The sequence below is a fragment of the Triticum urartu genome, chromosome 7A (genome assembly GCF_056163025.1).
Source record: "Triticum urartu cultivar PI428250 chromosome 7A, HENAU_Tu73, whole genome shotgun sequence".
NCBI lineage: Eukaryota > Viridiplantae > Streptophyta > Magnoliopsida > Poales > Poaceae > Triticum > Triticum urartu.
Genome location: NC_141879.1, coordinates 685,037,697 through 685,058,588, shown reverse-complemented (window position 1 = coordinate 685,058,588; position 20,892 = coordinate 685,037,697). Strand labels below are relative to the sequence as shown.

The following is a 20,892-nucleotide window of genomic DNA, read 5'->3' as shown; positions in this document are numbered from 1 at the left end:
ACCCCTCTCCCCACTCCCAGATCCAACTTCCCACCGCCACCTCCGGCGCCCAATCCCGGCGACCTAAGGCAGGATTCTACGACGCCTAGCACACCTACACCCATCACCGACCATGGAGGTGGTAGCCCTCTCTGCCGGCGACGTGCCGACCATGAACGAGGTCCTCGCCAACTCGCTCCGCACCGACGAGGCGACGCGGCACCCCACGGAGCAGGCCCTCTCCTCTGTTACCGTCCCGTCCTTCTCCTTTCCTCTGTCTCTCTCTCCCTCATGCATCTTCCCTCTTGTGATGCCCGGATAATTAAGCTACAGTGAACCATCGCTAATGATGCCACATCACCTCGGTTACTGTTGATAAACTCGCGTTGATTTGAAGCCGGTTCAAATTCAAATCAACAATCAAGTCAAATGATTAAAGTTTCCAAATGTCAAAACTAAACTGTTCAAAATGTGGCAAATAAATAATAAGTAATATTGGTGGAGAAAACATCTATTTATAAAATGTTCCAATGCACTAAATTAATTATAATAGCGATAAAACAATTATTTAAAATGCATCTAAAATAATAATAAATAAAATATACCTTATTTGAGGTGCCAAAATATTTGGGGTCGTAGCATATTTATTAACACTATTTTAGGGGCTACTTTTATAATTTGTAAAACTAAAGTAAAAGAGAAACTAAAATAAAACAATAAAAGAAAACACAAAGAGGAAATAAATAAATAAAAACAAAAATAAAACACAATCGCCCCCCCGCCCACGGGGCCAGGCCCAGCTGGCCGCCGAACCGGCCGGCCCACCTGCTCGCCTTGGCCTACTTAGGTCGGCCTCCCCCCGCTAACCCTAGCGCACAACCCCCCCCCACTCTCCTCACTTCCCCACTCCCCGATCCCCTTCTGGATCGGGGCAACTACCTAGGCGCCCCGCTACCTATCCTGCCGTCCCTCCATCGCCAGGCGATCGCCCGATCCCGTCGGCGCCGTCCCGTCATCTCTCCCTCGCCCTTCCCCCTCGCTCAAGATCGCGCCTCGAAGACCACACACGCCGCGGCCACCGTCGCCCCGCCCCCCCCCCACTCCCCACTCCCCCACTCTCCTCACTTCCCCACTCCCCGATCCCCTTCTGGATCGGGGCAACTACCTCGGCGCCCCGCTACCTATCCTGCCATCCCTCCATCGCCAGGCGATCGCCCGATCCCGTCGGCGCCGTCCCGTCATCTCTCCCTCGCCCTTCCCCCTCGCTCAAGATCGCGCCTCGAAGACCACACACGCCGCGGCCACCGTCGCCCCGCCTGGACCTCGTCGAAACGCTCCCTCGCCGGCGCCGCCTCCCCACCGGACTGCCGCGTCCCCATCCTCACCCTCGACCCCCACTGGCTAACCCTTACCGCCCCTGTGAGCACCGCACCTCCCCCTCTCTCCCTACCCCGCACCCGTACGTCGCCCCGGTAGCCAGCGCGCGCGCGCCGCCCGCCGGCTTCGCTGGCCTCGCCCGTTGTCGTCACCACGCCGCTCGGTCCTTCGCTCCGCCTGCTCCACGACGGTCGCTCCATGCTCACCGCGCCTCCCGCAACGAAGCGCGCGCATGCTCGCGCGCCCACACCCGCGCCGGCTGCGCCCCGCACGCCGCCCGCCCGCGCCCCGCACGCCGCCCGCCCGCGACCCGGGCCTTCCTTTGTTCGCCGTGCTCGCGCCATTCGCGCCCGGCGCGTGGCCGCGCCCCTGCTCCCCTGTTCCCCAGCGCGCCCTGCGCCTCGCCCGCGCGCACGCCCGCAACCTTCCTCCGTGCGCCGCCTAGCATCGTCGCCGCTCACCGACCCGCCGCTCACTGCGGTCGCAAGCTGCGTCTGATGCTGCTCCTCCTCCACCGTTGCCCTGCTTCGGCGTTTCTCCTTTTTCGGCCGTTAGCCGCTGCTCGCCGTGCGGCGTCACCAGCCACCGCCCCGCACTCGGATCCGCCCTAGTCCGGGCCCGTGCCAGCAGCTGCCATCCCGCCGGCGTGCGCCTTTGGCCTCGCCCTGCTGCACCACGTCGGCCTTGCCCCGCTACGCCCTATCGGGCGCTCAAAATGCGCCCGTAACCCGCAACCCGTCGCCTGAACCCACTATGGCCATGGGCCTATGACAGGAGGGCCCCGCCTCCAGAACGTTTCCATAAAAAAGGAAAAAAATTAATGAATTAATAATATTAATAATCTATCTATCTATCTATACCTATACTAATTACAGACTCCTAAGAAATTACCACATTAATCAGAAAATAGGAACCGTTTATCTCGTGAGACCAAATTATTACGGTGGAGATTAATCCCAGTTATCACGTTTCGTGCAACTTAAAAAAAATTGTTTAGTGCAACTAAAAAAAAGGAAACTGTGTGCTATTTATCTCCTCTTCTCCACGTTGTGTCAAAACAAATATATCTACTCCACGTTCCCCTAAAGAATAAACCTAAAAAAACCATCTACTCCATGTTTCCCTCAACAATAAAAAAACTATCTACCCACGTATCTTCCTCTCCCTGTTAAAAAACTTACCCAATCGTACACCAAGGAATCTCTCCGATCTCTCTTCCTCCCCAATGGAAAAGAAACCAACGTCTCTCACATATCTAAGCAATCAAGTTGGGGAATTAATCTGCCATGCTCATGCCATGTAATACCTCATCCTCCCTCCAGGAAAAACAAATCAATGTCTCTCTCAAATTGGAACAACCGTGTTGGCGAATGGATCTGATGTGTTGGCAGAGCTTACTGCATTAAAATCATGGATCCAATCCTGGAATTGGTCCAATAGATTCGTACCATCAGATCAGGTGTGCTCGGTTTTCCTAATTGTGTTTCTCTCCAATCTTTGAATCTCACTTGCCGTGTGGAGCAATAAATTATCTATATGTACATGATTTTATCGTGTTGATGATTTCGATTGTACAATCGAACAACCTAGCATGTATATTCATGTACATGGTTTTATCTCATGATGCTCAATTGAGTAGGTGTGATCCAATCAACCATGCATGTCTGGCTCTCCTGAATTCCTGATCATGTTCCTCTTCCATCTTTAAATCGGAGGTCCCAAGTTCTGAGATCTGAAAACACATATACGCCATGGTGGTTGATATAGCAGAAGGAGGTATACAGCCAATCTCATAATCTTCTGTACGTAAGCAATTTTTCTATCGGCTCAATTTACTCCGTTAAAGATATGTGATCAAATATTTTCTTGCGGCCCTAGAAAACGAGCCAGTGAGATCTATAACTTAAAAGTAGTGTTGTTAGTATCTTTCCGTGTTAGGTGACATGACATCCCAACGGCAATGATATTTACTTAATGATGTGAGATGTTTTGCATAATTATTTTTCAGTTACATATTTGTACTTTGATGTTGCACTCCTAATTGTTTCTAAATTTATGTAGCTAATCCGGATCTTATACTTGGGACTTTTATTTATTTGATTCTAGAAGATTTATCAATTCGAAACAAAGTATATCTAGGCTTTGAAAGTTGGGATTGCAATCGATAGCTAAAGTGCAGGCCTGTTGATTCACTATATCTTCTATGTGGAATATTTACTATTTTCTTATCCAATCTAATTAGATAGGCAAACACCAGAACTGGAGCCAATCAATCTGATCTGGCATGCATGCATGCATGCATATATTATGTCTCAAAGTATGAAGGTCAGTTCACATTTTGAGTCGTTAACGAAATTATATTCCGATTGTGCAGAACCTGTGTGCATATAGACCACTAACTAGGCAACGTCCAGTTCTCTGCGTATGAATTTTCATTTCCTATTGATATTCTTTCACTTTTAATGATGGCATTTTTATATAATGTGTGATATCCATAATTTCTATGCAATCTCATGAGATAGTTAAATGCGAAGCTGAAGGCAATAGATCTAACGTGCATGCATCCATATATGGGTTGAAGGTTATTGTTATGGCTGAAAGCATGAAGGCCAATTCACATTTTCATTCATGGTATTTTATTCAGAATGCAGAGAACATGCCTACATACACACTACTAACCAAGAACCGTCCACTTCTCTTCATGTCAATTTTAATTCCCTGTGGATATTTCTATATGTCATTATCTATGACTTTTTATGATATCATTTTTAAAATATCAAATTTGTTGGTCCCAAAAAATCTTACTTGGTTGTGGCATGCAGCTCAGAAATTGACCGAAAAGTCTATATTACCATTGTCTACAGGTCTATATCTCAGACAGTTGCATCATGTTTCTGCCACATACTGATTTGTTGAAATGGGTTCATGCACTTTTAGTTTTTTGTCTAATATGTACTCCCTCCGTTTCTAAATAGTTGTCTTTCTAGATATTTCAACAAGTGACTAAATACGAAGCAAAATGAGTGAATCTACACTCTAAAATATGTCTATATAGATCCGTATGTGGTAGTCCATTTGAAAACTCTAGAAAGACTTATATTTAGGAATGGAGGGAGTATCTCACATGTAATCAGAAAAAAATTATGATTATCACATAAGTGGCATGGCATCCCATCGGCAAATGACATTTACTTAATGATGTGAGGTGTTTTGCATAATTATTATTCCAGTCTATATTTTGATGTTGAACTCATAATCGTTTATAAATTTATGTAGCTAAATATGGATCTCATACTTCGGATGAAACATTGAATTTATTAATCCGCAATGCATTGTATACTATAGTTATCAAGCCAAGAAGTTGATTCCTTGATGGATATGTAATAGGAAAGCAAAACAAAGTGATTTGTCTATATTCTCTAATATGCAATCCTGATACCATAGAGTGCAAAATTTATCCCGAAAGTACTAATTAAATGTCTAAACTTATGATTACATCCACATGTTATTTCTGAAAAATTTGCATACTATCTGTTCCCTACATAATGATATTTTCTCCTTTTTATTAGCATCATCGTTCTTACTATTAATTTATGCAGATGCATGATGGTTCCTCAGATGATTGTTTAAATATGAGAAGCAAACTAACAAAGCCATGAGATTTAATGGTATCCTGAGAGATATTTACATGTAGACTTATTTTTGTTGCACGTTTGTAATATTCAACTGAAAACACAAGAAATGTTATAATTGTAGATGTTTACGTGTTTACAAATAGCTAGCCCATGCATGTGCATGGGTTGACGACTAGTATTATTAATTGATTAACTTAATTAATTTTGATTAATTAAACGAATCAATTAACTACACTAATTAAACTAGTTAACTATTTTAGTTAATCAGTCAATGACAGTGGGGCCACCCCTAATTAATCCTGATTATGTTAATTAATAGGTTTAATTAAAATGTGTCACTCACCAGTGGGACCCACTGTTCTGGTTGACCGGTCAACCCCTGTTGACTGCTGACGTCAGCATGACATCATGCTGATGTCATAAATCCAATTTTGAATTAAATTAAATAATTAATTAAATTCCAGAAATTAATAAAATCTTTAGAAAATCATATCTTTTAATCCGTAACTCAGATTAAATTATTTTCAACATGAAAGTTGCTCAAAACGACGAGACGAATCCGAATACACAGCCCGTTTGTCCGCCACACACCCCTAGCATAGCAAACCCGCAACTTTCCTCCTCCGGTTCATTTGCCCGAAAACGCGAAACACCGAGGATAGTTTCCCGGATGTTTCCCCCCTTCGTCGGTATCACCTCCTACCGCGTTAGGGCACACCTAGCACAACGCATTGTCTTGTCATGCACTGTCATGCTTATGTTTGCATTATATTTATTGTTTCTTCCCCCTCTTCTCTCATTAGACATCGAGACCGACGCCGCTGCTACCCAGTACGACTACGGTGTTGACGACCCCTCTCTCTTGCCAGAGCAACCAGGCAAGCCCCCCCCCCTTGATCACCAGATATCGCCTACTCTCCTCTATACTACTTGAATTAGATTAGTGTAGCATGTTACTGCTTTCCGTTAATCCTATTCTAATGCATAGCATGTCATTGTTGCTACAACTGTTGATACCTTACCTGCAATCCTAAATGCTTAGTATAGGATGCTAGATTATCATCAGTGGCCCTACATTCTTGTCTGTCTGCCATGCTATACTATCGGGCCGTGATCACTTGGGAGGTGGTCACAGGTATATACTTATACATAATATATGATACCTGTGGTGACAAAAGACAGGTCGGCTCGAGGAGTACCCGCGGTTGATTCACGAATTGGGGGCTGGAAGGACATACTTTCGCGACAGCCCTCTGTGTGGATCTTTGTGGCGAAGCGACAGGGCAGGTTGAGACCACCTAGGAGAGAGGTGGGCCTGGCCCTGGTCGGCGTTCGTGGTTATTTCAAGATAACACGTTTAACGAGATCTTGGTATTTGATCTGAGTTTGGCCACTGGCCTATACGCACTAACCATCTACGCGGGAACAGTTATGGGCACTCGACGTCGTGGTATCAGCCGAAGCCTTCGTGACGTCAGTGACTAAGCGGCGCGCACCGGGTTGGACTGGAACGCCTGCTCTTGTATAAGGGAGGCTAGGTCTGCTCTCCAGCCACCCTCGCAACATGCAGGTGTGCAATGGGCGATGGGCCCAAACCCCTGCGCCATAGGATTTAGACCGGCGTGCTGACCTCTCTGTTGTGCATAGGTAGGGCTGCAACGTGTTGATCTTCCGAGGTTGGGCATGACCCAGAAAAGTGTGTCCGGACAAAGGGGATCGAGCGTGTTGGGAAATGTGGTGCACCCCTGCAGGGAAGTTAATCTATTCGAATAGCCGTGATCTTCGGTAACAGGACGACTTGGAGTTGTACCTTGATCTTATGACAACTAGAACCGGATACTTAATAAAACACACCCTTCCAAGTGCTAGATACAACCGGTGAGCGCTCTCTCACAGGGCGACGAGGGCAGGGTCATCGGTTAGGACTATGCTATGCGATGCTACTTGGTGAACTTACCATCTACTCTCTTCTTCTGCTGCAAGATGGAGGTTACCAGAAGCGTAGTCTTCGATAGGACTAGCTATCCCCCTCTTATTCCGGCATTCTGCAATTCAGTCCACATATGATACCCTTATTCCATTTGATACCAATGAATACATGTGTAGTGTAGCTCCTTGCTTGCGAGTACTTTGGATGAGTACTCACTGTTGCTTTTCTCCCCCTTTTCCCCTTTCCTACACCCGTTTGCTGCGACCAGATGTTGGAGCCCAGGAGCCAGACGCCACCGTTGACGACGACTACTACTACTCGGGAGGTGCCTACTACTACGTCACTAGTAGAAAAAGGGTCAAACGTGAAGCACATTAGTGTCGGTTTGAATTTGAATCGGCACTAATGTGTGCATTAGTGCCGGTTCCAACGGCTAGCTGGCCGCTCTCATTAGTACCGGTTCGTGGCGAACCTTTAGCACCGGTTCGTTCCACGAACCGGTACTAAAGTGAGTGGTGGCAGGATGTTGTCAGTCCGGGGCCCCTCCAGCACCTTTAGTACCGGGCCGTATCACGAACCGGTACTAAAGGTCGTCCTACATAGACCCTTCGTCCACCCGAGCTCGCTCTGTTCTTCCCCTTTCCCCTCTCATCTCTGTTCTTTTCCCTCTTCCTCTCAAGCTCATCACACATTTTGCCCAAAATTTGTCAAGATTTGAAGGCCCCCATCCATTCAAATGATCACAAAGGTTAGCAACTTTGTCCTTTCATATCTCATTGCTAGATTAGCTCGTGCAATGCTTTATATAGTGATTGGTTTTTGAGTTTAGTAATTTGGGAGGAATTATATATATGTGCTAGTATTTGATTTATATGCAATTTGAGGTCAAAAATAACACTTAGTTTGCATATGTAGGCGTGGTTTACTTAGTACCTTCTAAATCTCCGTCGTAACCACCGTCGATCGCTCGCAACGTCCCGTCGCCGGCACCACCTTATGGTGAGCCTCTTGTTCATGAAGTTTTATATAAAAAATTGATGTTTGTGTGATTTGGATATATAGTTACTCGTATAATTATCTTACCCATACGTTGTTTGTTATACAGAGTGCCATGGTTTTGATATCCGTCCCCGTCGGCCCTCGTCCGGGTTATGATTCGGATGTGGTATATTCTCTTTTAAAACTATTCATTGCATTTCGTGATTATGACAAATTATGCCCATCAAGTTGACATAGATATTTGTATGTAGGAGGTAGTTGAACCGGAAATTCCAACCAACCCTATTGTCGAGAGGTTAAATTTAGTTGAAAGAGAAAACGAGGATTTGAAGGAAAAAATTGAAAAGAATTGAGGGGGAGAAGATGGAATTGGAGTTGCATGTTGCCGATGTCGTCGATGATCACAAGATTAAGATGGAGAAAATGCGCTTGAAGATTAGAAAGATTAGAAAATATGCCATTCATAGTGAGGCTTGGTATCATTATGCTGTTGGATCAATTGTTACCTTAGTTGCGATCTTGATCGCATTTGTTGTTGCATTTAAATTCTTTAGCTAGAGAGTTATTTGTTTGTTACATTTAAGTGTTGTATGATCTTTATGTATGAACTTTATGTATTGTATTAATTTGGTGTTTTCGGTGTTGTGTATTGAAGATGAGCCGGCAATGGATGTACGATGACCGATGCTCTCCCGAGTTCATTAATGGTGTGCGTACTTTTCTGCTTGCGGCTGAGGCAAACAAGTGGGTGGATGGTTTTATGCCTTGTCCATGTGCTGGCTGTAAGAATGGTCACAATTACTCTATGTCAAGAACCATTCACGTCCACCTGTTTGAGTCCGGTTTCATGCCCCACTATAATGTCTGGACCAAGCATGGAGAAAGAGGGGTTATGATGGAAGACAATGAAGAAGAAGAGGACGACGACAGCTATCCTTGCCATGGGTTCCCTGAATATGATGATACAAGAATGAGGGAAGAAGCTAAGCTGGTAATGCGGGAAGAAGCTGAGCCGGCAATGCGGGAAGAAGCTGAAGAAGAGGCATCGGATGAGCCCGTTGATGATCTAGGTCGGGCCATTGCCGATGCAAAGAGAAACTGCGCAAGTGATTTGGAGAAGAAGAAGTTGCAGCGCATGTTAGAGGATCACAAAAAATTGTTGTACCCGAATTGCGTAGGTGACAAGAAAAAGCTGGGCGCCACACTGGAATTGCTACAATGGAAGGCAAAGAATGGTGTATCTGACAAGGGATTTGGAAAGTTGCTGGTAATGATAAAGAATATGCTTCCAAAGGACAATGAATTGCCCGAGAGAATGTACGAAGCAAAGAAGGCTGTCTGCCCTCTAGGGTTAGAGGTGCAGAAGATACATGCATGCCCTAATGATTGCATCCTCTACCACAGTGAGTACGGGGATTTGAACGCTTGCCCGGTATGCGGTGCATTGTGCTATAAGATCAGCCGCGATGACCCTGGTGATGTCGAGGGCGAGCGCCCCAGGAAGAAGATTCCTGCCAAGGTGATGTGGTATGCTCCTATAATACCACGGTTGAAACGTTTGTTCCAAACAAAGAGCATGCCAAGGCGATGCGATGGCACAGAGAAGACCATAAGAAAGACGGAAAGTTGAGAGTACCCGCTCACGGGTCATAGTGGAGAAAAATCGAAAGAAAGTACGGGAAGGAGTTTGCAGATGACGCAAGGAACGTATGGTTTGGTCTAAGCGCAGATGGCATTAATCCTTTTGGGGAGCAGAGCAGCAACCATACCACCTGGCCTATGACTCTATGTTTGTATAACCTTCCTCCTTGGTTGTGCATGAAGCGGAAGTTCATTATGATGCCAGTGCTCATCCAAGGCCCTAAGAACCCGGCAACGACATTGATGTGTACCTAAGGCCATTAGTTGAAGAACTCTTACAACTGTGGAATGCAACAGGTGTACGTGCATGGGATGAGCACATGAGGGAAGAATTTGACCTAAAGGCGTTGCTGTTCGTGACCATCAATGATTGGCCTGCTCTCAGTAACCTTTCAGGACAGAGAAACAAGGGATACCGCGCATGCACGCACTGTTTGGACGATACCGACAGTATATATTTGGCTAATTGTAAGAAGAATGTGTACCTGGGACATTGTCGATTTCTTCCGAGCAGGCATCCCGTAAGAAAGAAAGGCAAGCATTTCAAAGGTGAGGCGGATCACCGGACGAAGCCTCGCCACCGTACTGGTGCTGATGTACATGATATGGTCAAGGATTTGAAGGTGGTCTTTGGAAAGGGTCCTGGTGGACAACCTGTTCCGAAAGACGCTGACGGACACGCACCCATGTGGAAGAAGAAATCTATATTTTGGGACCTGCCCTATTGGAAAGACCTAGAGGTCCGCTCCACAATCGACGTGATGCACGTGACGAAGAATCTTTGTGTGACCCTGCTTGGCTTCTTGGGCATGTATGGGAAGACAAAAGATACACCTGAGGCACGGGAGGACCAGCAACGTATGCACGGAAAAGACGGCATACATCAGGGTCATGCAAGCTACGCTCTTACCAAAGAACAGAAGGAAATCTTCTTTGAATGCCTGCTCAGTATTAAGGTACCATCTAGCTTCTCATCGAATATAAAGGGAATAATAAACATGGCAGAGAAAAAGTTCCAGAACCTAAAGTCTCATGACTGCCACGTGATTATGATGCAACTGCTTCCGGTTGCATTGAGGGGGCTTCTACCGGAAAATGTTCGATTAGCCATTGTGAAGCTATGTGCATTCCTCAATGCAATCTCTCAGAAGGTAATCGATCCAGAAATCATACCAAGGTTAGAGAATGATTTGGTGCAATGTCTTGTCAGTTTCGAGTTGGTGTTCCCACCATCCTTCTTCAACTTCATGACGCACGTCCTAGTTCACCTATGTGAAGAGATTAACGTTTTGGGTCCTGTATTTCTACATAATATGTTCCCCTTTGAGAGGTTCATGGGAGTCTTAAAGAAATATGTTCATAACCGTGCTAGGCCAGAAGGAAGCATCTCCAAGGGCCATGAAAATGAGGAGGTAATTGAGTTTTGTATTGACTTTATTCCTGACCTTAAGCCGATTGGTGTTCCTGAATCGCGGCATTAGGGCAGACTGGATGGAAAAGGCACGTTAGGAGGGGAACAAATAATATGTATGGACGGACATTCTCTCACTGAAGCACACTACACGGTTCTACAGAATTCTGCCTTGGTGGCTCCGTATATGGATGAACACAAGAATTTGCTATGCTCCAAACACCCGGAGCGGTCTGATGACTGGATTACACGTGAACAAACCAGGAGTTTCTCCAGTTGGTTGCAGACACGTACCATGCATGACGCCTTTATTGAAGATGACATGTACTTGTTGTCCCAGTTACCATCTTCGAATATAATGACTTTCAAAGGGTACGAGATAAATGGTAATACATTTTACACGATCGCCCAAGATAAGAAGAGCACCAACCAAAACAGTGGTGTCCGCTTTGATGCAAAAACCAAGACGGGAAAGGAAACATATTATGGTTATATACAGGACATATGGGAACTTGACTATCGACGTGGTTTGAAGGTCCATTTGTTTCGGTGCAAATGGGTCAATATGACACAAGGCGGGGTAACGGAAGACCCGCAGTACGGAATGACAACAGTGGATCTCAACAATCTTGCATATGCAGACGAACCATTCATCCTAGCCAATGATGTGGCACAGGTTTTCTATGTGAAGGACATGTCTACCAAGCCGAAAAAAAGAAAAGATAAGGAAGCGAATGCATCGTACGATGAGCCAAAGCGGCACATAGTTCTTTCTAGGAAGAGAAACATCATGGGAGTGGATGACAAGATAGACATGTCAGGAGATTATGAAAAGTTTGATGAAATTGCTCCATTCACAGTGAATATTGACCCGAGCATCCAGTTAAATGATGAAGATTTTCCATGGCTACGGCGCAAAGGGACACACGCGAAGAAAAAGTTTCACACCCAAAGACCTGGGATTTGATCGGCTTCACTATCATCACTTTCTTCTGTGTTTCACACCCAGGAGGGAATCTCTGTAATAGTTAGGGTAGCTAGTTATGTGTTTTGGCATTTGAAACGCAAAGAAATTTTATGTGCAAGCAAATTCTTTCATGCATTTACTGATTTTTTCAGCTAAATGACCCTGAAATTGAAAAGCATTTCAAATGAACTCAGAAAAGGTTGAAAGTTGGCATGGTATCATAATTTCACCCACATAGCATGTGCAAAAAAGTAGAGAGGGTTACCACAAAAACTGGATGCACTTCGTGTACAAAATGGACAATCTCTTTCGAAGTATCAGGGTTTCGGACGAAAACTCATCCGTTACAAAGGCATTTCATTTTTTAAATAACCTAAGCATTACCAAATTGAATATAATGATAAAACACACTAATATTAAACATAAGAAAAAAAGAATCACTGGAAAATCTATTTTCAAAGTTAAGTTATTCACAAACTAGTGATTCACACAAATTTCAAATAAATCAATATTTAAACTATTCAAATTTGTAAACTACCGGTACTAACAGAAAGTTTGTAATTTTTTGTACCTAAAGCAAAAATATTCACAAACAAACTCTAAATACAGCAAAAAACAACTCTAAAATAAATAAAACAAAAATAAATAAAGCAAAAAAATAAGAAAAAAAGCCCACCTACTGGGCCACAGCAGCCCGCATACGACTAGAAACCCAAATTCTAGTTGGGCCAGGATGCAGGACCGCTAGCCCAGTAGGCCCAACAGGGCATCACAGAAGAGGTAGGCCCAGAAGGCCTGCTTAAGAGAGGAGCTTGAGACAGCAGGGACGGCGGGGCTTATAAGCAGGTGCGAGTGCCCCTCGGCTAGCGAGGTGGGACTAAACTTTTGCGCCCCTCGCCTGGCAGCGCACACCCTTTAGTACCAGGTCGTGGCTCCAACCGGTTCCCGCCACTTTGCCTGGCCAAAACAGACCTTTAGTACCGGTTGGTGGCTCTAACCAGTACTAAAGGTGGGTTCTATATAAGAAAACACTTCAAAAAAATTGTCAGTTTCTCATCTCTCCCTGCTTCTTTCTGCTCTGCCCCGTCGCCGCCGCCCCTCGTCGCCGTCCCCATCGCCGTCCATCGCCGTCACCGTCCCCGTCGCTGCGCCTCGCCCCGTCGCCGCGCCCCGCCCCATCCTCCCGTCGTCCCCGCCCGGCCCGTCCTCCCGTACGTCGTCCCCGCCCGGCCCGTCCCCGTCCCCGTCGTCGCCGCCCCGTCCCCGTCGTCGCCGCCCCATCTCCGTCTCCGTCCCCGTCGCCGCCCACCGTCGTCGTTCCTCACCGGTGAGCTCCTGCCCCGGCCGCCAACCACACACACACACACACATTGTTATAGAATTGTTAGCAATCTTTCTGTTTTTGAGTTATAGAATTATTAGAAATGTTAGTTTTTGTTATAGAAATGTTAGTTAGATAGAAATATTAGAAATGTTAGTTATATAGAAATGTTTTTTAGTTATAGAAATATTAGAAATGTTAGTTTTAGTTATAGAAATATTAGAAATGTTAGTTTTAGTTATAAAATTTAGAACTTGCATATATGAAATCACAATCCATCATTTAAAAAATGTTACTTTTCTTTTGCTGCATATAGTATTTGTTGTCGACGATGCCCGGCCCGCATCCTCGCCGTCGACCCGTTCGCGACGATGTCCTGCTTCAGAGGACCCATGTCCGGGACTGGGCTCCGCCGGGCTGGCACTGGGAGGTGCTACCTTTAGGGGCGCGACGCTTGGTGAGGAACCTGGCCCCGGGTCCCGTCGTTGACCCTCATCTCCTTTGGTGGCGTTCGTGTGGGCCACTTTCGGTGCGGAGGGAGCCGGCCCCACCGGAGGTGGTACGTCGCCGTGTCAGGGAGGAGGACGAGCACGTCCATCGCTACATGGCTGATATGGACGTCAGGTTCTCCAATACCTGGCAGGTTCTTTTGGGAGATCACCCGAGCTATGATGCAGTGATGGTTCCTTCTCTTTGGGTGTCCACCGCCCGCACCTCAGGAACCGCGAGTGGCCAAGATTACTCTATAGTATTCGATCTTTATTAGCTTGCTAGCTAGCTAGCTAGTGATGTATCTGATATTATATCTATTATTCGAGACGATGTATTTGAGATTATATCTATTATTCGAGATGATGTATTTGAGATTATATCTATTATTCGAGACGACGTATTCGAGATTATATTCGATGATGCTTATTATGTACTATGATTGATTCAGTTTTTCCTTATTAATTGATTGCATCCATGCATTGTAATTTGAATATATTTCTTTTGGATTAGTTAAACAAAACCTATGGCGGACAATACCGGCAGAGAGGGAGAAGAGGCCCTGTTCAATATCCACTACAAGAAATATGTCAACTTATGACCACCACTATTGGTCACTGAAAGGTCACAAATTTCCATTTATGACCTTTTTGTGACCAAAAACATAAGGTCAAAAGCTGGGCGTCATAAAAAAACATAAGGTCAAAAGCTGGGCGTCGTAAACTGACTATAGCGACCTTTCTTCTGGAATGGTCGTAGACGTTTATGACCAAAATACATCTACTGTGGCGTTTTGGTCACTAGCAACCTCCCCAGGCCACGTAGGCATCCAGCGTGGCAATCTGACGTGGCACAAGATTCAGCCCGGTCCAATTCGATTTTCTACATGGGCCTAGCCCAACAATTCGGCCTTTTTATATATTTTTTTGTCAATTTTTTATCGGCTTCATGGGCCAGGCCCAACAATTCAGCCTTGTTAGTTTTTGAGATTCATGCAATTTTTTTGGCCCTTGAGCTTTTTGCAGTCCATTTCTTTTTTATGTAAGACATTTCATTTCATTTTTAAAATTGTTCAATGCTTGTTGGTATGTGGCCTGTTTCAGCCCAATTATTTGTCCAGTTTGACCCAAGCAGACTTTAGCCCAACCACACACATACATCCAACATTATTTCATTCAAATTAGGAAAACTCCCAGGTTTACATAACACAAAAAGAAAATATCTCCCAGGTTTACATAACACAAAAAATCATCTCAGGAATAAATTTCCTTACATAGGAATATACAATAAGAAAAAATGATGGCACATCTGCTACTATCAAAACAGCACAATGTACTTTTTTTTAACGGAACAGTACAATGCATTTCATTGCTCTCTCTTATGCGACATGCTCCAGCTGCCACAACTTGCCATCCTACAATGAGAGAGATATAACATTAGTGGAGCAAACTGTTGTCCAGGCACATGATCCATGAAGCAAGAGAAGAACACATTCTGCGCAACTTTTGATAACACAATTTGGATTAAACAAGAGATTATGCTTAGCTAACTTAGAAACAAGTACTGCCTATGATGCATGTCTATCTATGTGCATTGCATTTTACTTTGTTCAAAAGTAGAAGCTAGATGTCCATTTTTCCAGGTTTGAAGCTACAAATCTAAAAGATAAAGTATAAGTTAACTGAATTGTGTTTTTAGATAATAACTGAATAATGTGCAGTAGAATGAATGTTTCATAATAAACAACTAGTGTTTGTGATGAAAACTTGACGTTACAATAAAACCACAAAATATGTGAAGGATACTGCCTATTGAATTCTACAACAAATAGGTCAACTTCTGCAGTTCTAGAATTGCCACGAAATATGTTCTAGTATGCCCGAATATTCATCAACTCTTGTCATCGTATGAAAATAAAACCAGTGAACAGCACACCGTATTTGGATGCTATCTATACTAGTATGGAATGATGCCAGGTAAGACGATCTCAGCGAGGTGCACAGTTGTTTAGAAAGGAAAGAACATTTGACTGAAGTACCAATTTTTAGAGTTTGCATAGCACCATGAACAGGGAGCTGTAAATTCCTAAATGTTGCCACACTAGAATGTTATCCAGAAAGAATGATACGAGGCAGGCGGCATCCATTACCGACGATCTCGCCGAGGTGCATGGAGATGGAGTTGAGCTGGGCCAGAGGTCTTCCAGGCATATGTCGTTCACCTGATCACCACCTCCCTGCATGCCACACACACACTGCAAGTTAGATTACATACAGACAGATTGTGTTTCTAATGCCCAGCCGCCACAGGCCGTTGTTAGTCAGCAACTAACACAACATAATTAACAGCCAACTAAAGCTTAATACAAGATCTTTTCATAGTTGGCATGCACCAATACAGGAATCTACAATGTTGGATAAGGTGATAAAGAAAAACAGAAATACTGGAGTTGGAAACATATGCAGCATAATGAAAAAACGAAACAATGGATCTTCTTTAGTTCATCACAAGATGTAGTAGAACAACTCAATTAGTAATCCCAGGCACGGAATTAAACATAGAGTTGCAGCCGAAGCGAGTATAGATGGGTTCAATGATAGGTAAGGTGCTTCCCTATCCTTCACAAGCCTATGTAAAGAACAATTCTTCAAGTGACTTACTCTTAAGAAACAGCAAGAAGGGCAAGGTAATTGGCTCCTTCACAAGCCTATCTAAAGAACAATTCTGCAAGTGACCCAACTCTTAAGAAACAGCAAGAAGGGAAAGGAAATTGGCTCCTAATTCGTTAGTTATGACAAATACCATATTTGATAGTAGATGTACTGAAATAAAAACAAACTCTAAGGATTCAAGTAGCGCTCGTGTTAGCATTCTGCAGAAAATGACAAGCATTCACCCTTGAAGCAAGAATTCCATCTCAGGTGACGCTACTTGCTACTATTCTCAGCACCAAAAAGTGAAAACACCTCTGACCAAGTGTTTACTGATCGGTGCTGTACTACGAGTGCATATCCAGTGGTACACACATCTGAATTAAAAAAACGTGTATGCAACTTTCAAGAAAAGTGAGTAACGCAAAAACAGGGACTACTTCTTCTTGTAATCATCGAGTATTAGTGTTTTAGAAAATTATAACGGACTAGTTCATTTGGAAACAATCAGTCGTTGTATATCAGGGTATGTAGCTGGTTCATCAGCTCATCATATACTTGTACAAAACAAATGTGGATACAACTATACAGCAGTTGGGGGCACATACTTGTATGAAATCAAATAGCAGCATTTTAACAACAATGATTACCATTTAAAATGAGATGTCATAGGTTCTGGCTCAAGGTTTGTAACATGTCAGGTTGATGCATTAATCTAGCATAAGCACATTAGAAACCACACTTATAATGCACATTAGAAACACAATTACACATCCTAGCAAAACTGAAGCTAATTTCAATCACACAGTTGCCGCCATGGGCAAAGCTCTGTAGCAGGCTCGCCTGGCCGCTCAGACAATATCCTCGATCTGCAAGGGCAAGAACAAGAGTAAGTTTTGGTCACGTTAATAAGATGATGATATAAAAAAATGGTCGACGGATGGTGAAATGTACACAAGACAGCATGTTTTATTGCTTCCTTCTGATTGCTCACACAAATAACATCCCGGTCCTATGTTTGCAGTACAGAAAGCCACAAAGAATTTGGTGGAAGACAGAATATTTATGCTTCCCTTTTTAATGGAGCCCCAGACCAAATACACCCTCGTCAATAATGCAAGTCCGGAGATGCAATGCAACATTGGACCACTAAATGACTATGTAAAGCATGATAATGGCCTAACTAGATCTGAGATTTCACACAAGTGGTGACTATACTAGTACAGAAGTGCACACATGTCTCATGAAAAGCACGATCCTCGTACTGCAATTGCTTATCAGATCTAAACTACAAAACGAAATGGCTAGACATCACAGATCGCAGGCTTAAATTAGGAACTATGAACAGTTCATGTTCCTGACAAATTCAGAAGGGTCCCAAATTAGACGAAGTTTCAGCTAGCAAAGAGGAACAGAGTAATGGCTTTGCTTGTGCAGTGCGCTACCTTGAGGCCATCCTGGGAGTAGAGCCGCTCCTGCATGAGCAGGAGGATCTTGGGCACCGAGTTCCCCCTATCGTCGTAGCCGCACTGCATCGAATCCGGCAACACCCCAAAGACGCTCGCGCTGCAGGCTGGAAAGGAAGCACACGCATTTGAAATCCGAACTGAATCCTCATCCTCGCTGGGGCACACGGTTCAGCAGGCAAGCAGTAATCTAGAAGGAGCAGAGTTGGTTGGTGAGTAACCTGGCGCTGGGCGCTGGGCAGGGGATCTGGCGCCGGCGATGGTGTATCCCTCGATGGATCTGCATCCATAAGGCGAGGTGAGAGAGGGGGTCAGCTACAGCCTCCTGCGGATCGATCGGATCGGAGGGGGAAAACAAGTGGGGACAAGGGGCACCCACCCGGGCTGGTCCGGCGCCGCGGGGCCTAGGCACGCCGCCAGGACGGCAGCTGCCTTGTCGGGGCGGACGGCAGCGGCCTCCGGGCGCGGTCGTCGGAGGCGCTGCGGACCTCGTCGCCTCGTGAGCCGCAGGGCGCGGCGGCCGCTGCTGAGGGGCGCGGGGAGGGCGGGCTTGCTGGAGCTTGTGGTGAGGAGCCGGGGACGGCGGCGGGATTGGAGATGAATCACGGGGGAGCTCGAGTGGATCTCCAGCCAGCGGGATTGGAGAGGAATCGGGGGAGAGAGAGGACTGGTGTGCGGTGGGGCTGGAGGTGGAGGTGGAGGCCACGCGGAGGCGGACGGCGGTGGATCTGAGGGAGGGAGAGGGGAGGCGGTGGGAGACAGAGGCGAGGCAGAGAGGATGGACGGTGGCGGTGGCGATCTAGAAAGGAGGAGGTGGCGGCTGTGATCTGGAAGGGAGGAGGAGTGGTGTGCGGGGGAGAGAGGGGCTAGGGTTCGCTGCACGGGGGAGAGGGGAGAGGATCTGAGGGGGGAGGGAGAGAAAGAAAGAAAGAATGGAGGCGGGGGGGTGGGTGGAAAATGTCCATGAGGACAGACCTAGGGTTTCGGCTCGGGTGGGTTTGGGCTGTTGGATCCGGAAGCATCCGACGGTGGTTGATGCGTGATCCGCGTGATATGCTCATGGACCAATCAGAACGCAGCAAACCATTTGATGACCTTATGACCAATATAAATTGGTCGTGATCGATTCAAGATAAAAAAATTCATTCCATTTTTTAGTGCTCAAAATGAGTATTTTTGTGAAAGTCCTATCAAATATTTGTTCAAATGATTCCATATTTCGCACAAGTTTGCATCTTGGAATGGCAAACAATATTGACAAAGGGAGTTTTCATTTTCTTTGGACGAAAAAACCATTTTCCATTTTTCGAGTGCCCAAAAGGAGGTTTTTTTGTGAAGAACCTATAATATATTTGTTGCAAAATTGGACCGAATCATTTTTCTAAAATACTAGGCCATATTTCATGCACAATTGACCAAATGGTTGGGTGTAAAATGTTTTGATCCACCTCTCGTGAAAAAGACAAATTTTCGCCGGTTCAGCTGGAAGCGGGTCAAATTTGAACTGTAGCCGCCTTCTAGTTTGCTCTTTATTTTTTCCAAAAATCATTTCTAGGTACATAAGTATCTATTTTATCAGAGAAACACCAAAAAAATTCCAAGATTCAACCACTAGCTAGGAACGGTCATTCCCGCCGTTTTGACCGCATTTTGAAACGGGCATAAAAAATTCAAAAAAATCAAAAAAATGGAAAACCTTCGCATTGTGTCATCATATGTGACCAAGTTTCCAGGAAAAGTAATAAACTTGTAATACGGCAATTATTTTAAAAAAGTGTTCTCAGAAACGAGCTATTACGTGTGGAGATCAATGGCTTTCAAGCCAAATGATCAATCTTATGGCCACATTCATGGCATAATTTGTTCAAATGATCTCATATTGTGCACAAGGGTGCATATTGGAATGGCAAACAATGTTGCCTAAGAAAGTTTTCATTTTCGTTGCACGGAAAATTCATTTTCCATTTTTCGAGTGCTCGAAATGAGATTTTTTTGTGAAGGACCTACCATATATTTGTTGCAAAATTGTACCAAATCATTTTTATAAAATATTAGGACATATTTAATGCACAATTGACAAAATGGTTGGGTGTCAAAAGTTTTGATCCACCTCTGGTGAAAAAGACAAATTCCCGCCGATTTAGTTGGAAGCGGGTCAAATTTGAACTGCAGCTGCCTCATAGTTTGCTATTTATTTTTTCCAAAAATCATTTCTAGGTACGTAAGTATCTATTTAATCAGAGAAACACCAAATGTTTTCCAAGATTCAACCACTAGCTAGGAACGGTCAAGCCCGCCGTTTTGGCCGCATTTTGAAACGGGCATAAAAAATTCAAAAAAATCAAAAAATTGGAAAACCTTCGCATTGTGTCATTATATGTGACCAAGTTTCCAGGAAAAATAAAGAACTTATAATACGGTAATTATTTTAAAAAAGTGTTCTCAGAAATGAGCTATCAAGTGTGAAGATTCATGGCTTTCAAGCCAAATGATCAATCTTATGGCCACATTCATGGCATAGTTTGTTCAAATGATCTCATATTATGCCCAAGGGTGCATATTGGAATGGCAAACAATGTTACCTAAGGAAGTTTTCATTTTCTTTGGACAAAAAAACCATTTTCCATTTTCTGAGTGCCTGAAATGAGTTTTTTTTGTGAAGGACCTACCATATATTTGTTGCAAAATTGGACCTAATCAATTTTCTAAAATACTAGGCCATATTTAATGCAAAATTGACAAAATGGTTGGGTTTCAAAAGTTTTGATCCACCTCTGGTGAAAAAGACAAATTCCCGCCGATTCAGCTGGAAGCGGGTCAAATTTGAACTGCAGCTGCCTCATACTTTGCTATTTTTTTCCAAAAATCATTTCTAGGTACGTAAGTATCTATTTAATCAGAGAAACACCAAAAGTTTTCCAAGATTCAACCACTAGCTAGGAACGGTCAAGCCCGCCGTTTTGACCGCATTTTGAAACGGGCATAAAAAATTCAAAAAAAATCAAAAAATTGGAAAACCTTCGCAT

The 20,892-nt window shown here is 44.4% G+C and overlaps 1 protein-coding gene across 1 annotated transcript in view; it reads right to left on the bottom strand.

Moving 5' to 3' along the window:
- Positions 1-17,251: 17,251 nt before the first annotated feature.
- LOC125526050 (uncharacterized) overlaps positions 17,252-20,892 on the bottom strand; it is a 56,412-nt gene continuing 52,771 nt past the window's right edge. Inside the window, exons 2-4 of the mRNA XM_087533825.1 lie at positions 18,088-18,146; positions 17,846-17,973; positions 17,252-17,269 (exon numbers count right to left, since the gene is read on the bottom strand). Coding sequence (XP_087389951.1) covers positions 17,252-17,269; positions 17,846-17,973; positions 18,088-18,146 — 205 coding nt within the window. The remainder of the gene's footprint in view (positions 17,270-17,845; positions 17,974-18,087; positions 18,147-20,892) is intronic.